The following is a 4,637-nucleotide window of genomic DNA, read 5'->3' as shown; positions in this document are numbered from 1 at the left end:
AGTCCCCATCAAGTCTGTACAGTCCTTGTAACTACTCCCCCCGCCCCCAACCCCACACCCTTCAGTGCTGGCTGGGACTGGACTGGGTCCGCCATGCCAGCTCTCTTGGACGTAACTCCTGTAGTATCTGCTTTGACCCCTGCCCCAGTCTCTGATCCCTGGGTCCCCTGTCCTCTGGACTGGAAGTTAAGGAAGGCTGCATGGAGGAAGCAGCTGCTCTCACTATTCAGTGTAAGTGGGAGGGTGTCTTGGCAGAGAAGGGTGCTTCCCTACGTACGGGCTTACCAGCAGCCCTGGCCCACTGGGACAGCTTCGATGCAGGAGGGTGAGGTGCGGGGCCTCCTCGCCAGTCTCGGCTCCCTTCCAGGCACTTGCCTGCTGCATTAGCAGCTAGTCTTGTTTGGGCCCGCGCTGCCCTCCCCTCTGCTCTTCAGCAGTCCTGCCTCCATGCCCACTCGTGCTCTTGGGTGCTTCAGCACTCACACCCAGCGCTGTAAGACTTGTGTCTCTGGATGGACTGTGAGCCCCTGGGGCAGGGCTCCGTCAGTCAACCTTGTGTCCCTGCTACACATCGGTGCTATTAAACATGAGTTAGATCCGTGGGGGGGGGGGGGGAAATCCAGAAATTCTGAGTATTTACTAGAAGACAACGAAAAACACTAACTTGAAAAGATACCTGCACCCCCATGTTCACTGCAGCATTATTTACAATCTCCAACGCATGGAAACGACCTAAGGGTCTACCAACGGATGAATGGATAAAGAAAATGTGATGGAATACTATTCAGTAAAAAAAGAATAAACTCTTGCCATTTGAGACAACACAGGTAGAACTTGAGAGCGTTATGCTAAGTAAAATAAGTCAGAGAAAGGCAAATACTGTATGACCTCATTATATGTGGAATCTAAACAAACAGACAAAAAACAAACTAAAAAACCAAAAACAAGCTCATAGATACAGGAAACAGATTTGTGGTTGCCCGAGGTGGGGATGCGGGGCTGAGTGAAATTGGTGAAGGGGGATCAAAGCTACAAATTTCCAGTTATAAAATAAATAAGTCATGTATGTAAGGATATAAGGTACAGCATTGGTGACTACTGTTAATAATGTACCACACACTGAAAAGTTGCTTACAGAGTAGACCTCATCACACACAAATAAATTTGTTCTCAATGTATGATTGATGGATGTTAACTAGACTTACTATGATGATCACTTTCCAATATAAACAAGTATCGAATATTATGTTGTACACCTGAAACTAATATATCAATTATACCTCAATTTAAAAAATTCTAAAGAAAACCTCTCAGCATGAACCCAACACCTGTTTCATTAGCTTCAAAGGACACAAAAAGGCAAAACAGCACCTAGCCAGACATCAGTTACATCAAGAGGTCTTTTAACATCACAAGTACAGTTTCAAGGCGTTTACATCCAACCACGGGGTCCCTTATTTACAAAAAAAAAAAAAAAAAAAATGAAGCTGAAGTGGAAAGTTCCCCTATATTCCTAATATATCTTTTAAGCTTTGTGAAAAAAAAAGACAAAATTTACCCATAATCCCCAAACCCATCCCTCTCTGCACACACAAGAAGGAAGCACTGAATTTAGGTTCCTAGATTCCAAATCCAGGCTCGGCCTCGTAGTAACTGCGGAATCTTGTGTAGTTACCGGGCCTACACCTTAGTTTTGCCACCCACAAAATGGAGATAATAGTACTTACCTCTTATGCTGGGTGAGGATTAAATGAATCCTTGCAGAGTGTGGCTCAGTGCCTGGGTCACAGTAGGCGCTCAAATGCCTCTGCTACAGTAACGTTGCAGGTTTCTCATTTTCTCCTATATTCACTTAGTATTTTATCCGAGAAGCTGCGCTAAGCACAGGGACCTCCAGGTTAAAATCTATTTCCTGCTCTTCAGCAGGTCACTGCCTGCTTAACACTCTCACACGGGCTACAGCAGGTGGGAGTGATACCTATTTATCTAGGTAACTTTTTGCTAAAAATATTTTTACTGTTCACAAGCTCTGAGTTTTTACCCAAGCCACGGGAACTGGCGTCCGCAAACGCCTACAGACTTTTTGAACCCGCAAACGAGCGAGATACGTGCTTGCGCAGGCGTCTTTGGTGTGTTGTCGCGAGAGGCTCTAGTCCCGCCTCTTCCGGAAGGCTCGGGCGCCGATTGGCCCGCGTGGCCGGTATAAGAGGCTGCGCGAAGGCGGGTACTTCTTTTTCCTCAGCTTCCGCTAAGGTGCTCGGTCCTTCCGAGGAAGCTAAGGCCGCGTTGGGGTGAGGCCCTCACTTCATCCGGCGACTAGCACCGCGCCCGGCAGACCCTGCCTAGCCCTCGCCCGCACCATGGCCTCCGTCTCGGAGCTCGCCTGCATATACTCGGCCCTCATCCTACACGACTGAGGTGACGGTCACAGAGGATAGGATCAATGCCTTCATTAAAGCAGCAGGTGTAAATGTTGAACCTCCGGAGCCGCGGCCGTCGACACCCCGACAGAGGGGGACGGGCGGGACGGGCGGGACGGGCGCCCATCGGGTGGTCCCAGGTGCGGGCGGCCTGGGGCCTCGGCCATGTGCCCGCCCCGGAGGGAGTGGCTTTCACTTGGCGGCGGCGCGCTCGGGCTTTGACAACCTGTATTTAAGAGTAATTTGTGCAACACGTGGGCAGCCTCATCCGCAGCTAGGAAAAGCCCCAGGACGCTTTATACCTCCATTTGGTGTGATCTTCGTTCGTGCTCTTGAGAAGACCCCCCCCTGGGGCCTGGCTGCGTGGTGTGGAGGCTCTGCTCCACCTCTGGCCTTGCCTTACAACTTAAAATAGCTGCGTGACTTGGGCAAGTCCCAGCCTGTGAAGTGGCAGCGATGAACTCGAGGCCGTGCGAAGTACCTGGCACACAAGAGCAGAGGCTTTTTTTTTTTTTTTTTTTTTTGCCCTTAGAGTGGAAGAAAGAGTCGTCTTAAATTAGCATACATGCGATGCCGATAGAATATTTGAACTGGGTAAACGTAGTTTGGTACCCACGTTAAGAGTGATTTGCTTTCAATTTGCAGTATTTCGGAGACATTTACGAAAGCTAAACTTTGCTGTGTGATGGATTGCCGTTTCTATTTGTTTTAGGAGGATAAGATCAATGCCCTCATTAAAGCAGCCGGTGTAAATGTTGAACCTTTCTGGCCAGGCTTGTTTGCAAAGGTAAGGTGATGGCAGTGATTTGGAGAAGCAAATTTTGTAAGACCGTTAAGTCAGGTGCTTGTGCTAAACTCCAGAAGTGCCAGAATTCCACTGGACTTGTCCAAGTATGAGCAATGATTTCCTCACATTTCTGTCTCTGGGAGCGAATTAAGGTTTTGCTTTGTCATGTCTTTGTCTTTTTCTCTTGGTCTCAGATTCTGCTGTCTCTTTCCTTCTGTTCTAAAATCATGAGGAAAATATATTAACCAGGTCATTCCTTCATAAAAGGGTCACCCAGGAGGTAATACCACCTGTGCTGTTCCAAGCAAATCCTGCCAGCATGGTGATGGCCTTTTATTGACCACTTATTCTGTGTTGGAATATAAAAGACTAATGAAAACCGGATTCCTACCCAAGGAACTTAGCACTGGCTACCTTCTGTAGGTTACTTAATCTCTGGCAAGTGAAATTGATAGCCTCTAACTATTCACCTTGTGTCCTTCAACCTTGAGACTTGAAAGATTGGACACATTGTTCCTAAATCATCTTTGGTGAATTCCCTTGGGAAAAGTCCTAGAAGTACATAGTAGTATAAAAAATAGAATTCACTCTAAGGAGGAGACATGAACTGTGGAAAACATCCTGGTTTGAGTGTTTGAGGAAGCTTGAGATTTCTCCTAGCAAGTTAAGCCAGCATTTTGGTGCTGGAACAAAAGGACAGGACTAAGCATTTACCTATATATGCATATGTATTGCAGGCTTTGGCCAATGTCAACATCGGGAGCCTCATCTGCAATGTGGGGGCAGGTGGACCTGCCCCAGCAGCTGGTGCTACACCAGCAGGAGGTCCTGCCCCCTCCACCACTGCTGCCCCAGGTAGGAAACTTGGTATCAGAGCGTGGAGATTAGAAGTATTATAGGCAAAATTGTTCTTCATTTGCTAAGAGTAGATGATGTATAGAAATCTTAAAACCAGAGGGAAATCTAGGGTATTTTTGACCACGAAAGTTGAAGGGCCTGGAGCTCTTTGGAGTTTTAGAGAGATAACTATTTTTTGTTTTGTTTTTAGCTGAGGAGAAGAAAGTGGAAGCAAAGAAAGAAGAATCTGAAGAGTCTGATGATGACATGGGCTTTGGTCTTTTTGACTAAACCTCTTGAGTAGCACGTTCAATAAAAAGCTGAGCTCTTTGCTGCTGTTCGTCTTACTGATAGTTCTGGGGATGTGTTGTGTAATGATGAACTTTGGCTTTCAGTGGTGTCTTCCTGAAAGAAGAAGCTGGGTGCAGCATTGAAAAACCGCATGGAGAGGCAGGAGGAGAAAGGTTCAGAGCAGACACCTTGTCCGGACTACCCGCATGACTTCATGATTACAGGCTCTGTCCTCTAGACCTGAATAAGAGTCACTGTTGGGGGTGATCCAGGCCTCAGATTTTTGAAAAACTAACAAATGA

General features: G+C 47.1%; 1 protein-coding gene across 1 annotated transcript; it reads left to right on the top strand.

The window, feature by feature from the left end:
* Positions 1–2,360: 2,360 nt before the first annotated feature.
* RPLP1 (ribosomal protein lateral stalk subunit P1) lies at positions 2,361–4,335 on the top strand. Its single transcript, XM_007467864.1, has 4 exons — positions 2,361–2,408; positions 3,133–3,207; positions 3,945–4,062; positions 4,256–4,335. The coding sequence occupies exons 1-4, from the start codon at positions 2,361–2,363 to the stop codon at positions 4,333–4,335; spliced, it is 321 nt and encodes a 106-aa protein (XP_007467926.1).
* The last annotated feature ends 302 nt before the right edge of the window (positions 4,336–4,637 follow it).

Source organism: Lipotes vexillifer, unplaced genomic scaffold (genome assembly GCF_000442215.2).
Source record: "Lipotes vexillifer unplaced genomic scaffold, Lipotes_vexillifer_v1.1 scaffold792, whole genome shotgun sequence".
Taxonomy (NCBI): domain Eukaryota; kingdom Metazoa; phylum Chordata; class Mammalia; order Artiodactyla; family Lipotidae; genus Lipotes; species Lipotes vexillifer.
This window is presented reverse-complemented; position numbering and strand designations above follow the sequence as displayed.

Bases quoted from the DNA above. Each gene is read 5' to 3' on its own strand.
- RPLP1 (XM_007467864.1), top strand. From the start codon at position 2,361: ATGGCCTCCGTCTCGGAGCTCGCCTGCATATACTCGGCCCTCATCCTA. The intron at 3,208-3,944 runs GTAAGGTGATGG...TATGTATTGCAG, and splicing joins GGCCAGGCTTGTTTGCAAAG to GCTTTGGCCAATGTCAACAT. The intron at 4,063-4,255 runs GTAGGAAACTTG...TTTTGTTTTTAG, and splicing joins CTCCACCACTGCTGCCCCAG to CTGAGGAGAAGAAAGTGGAA.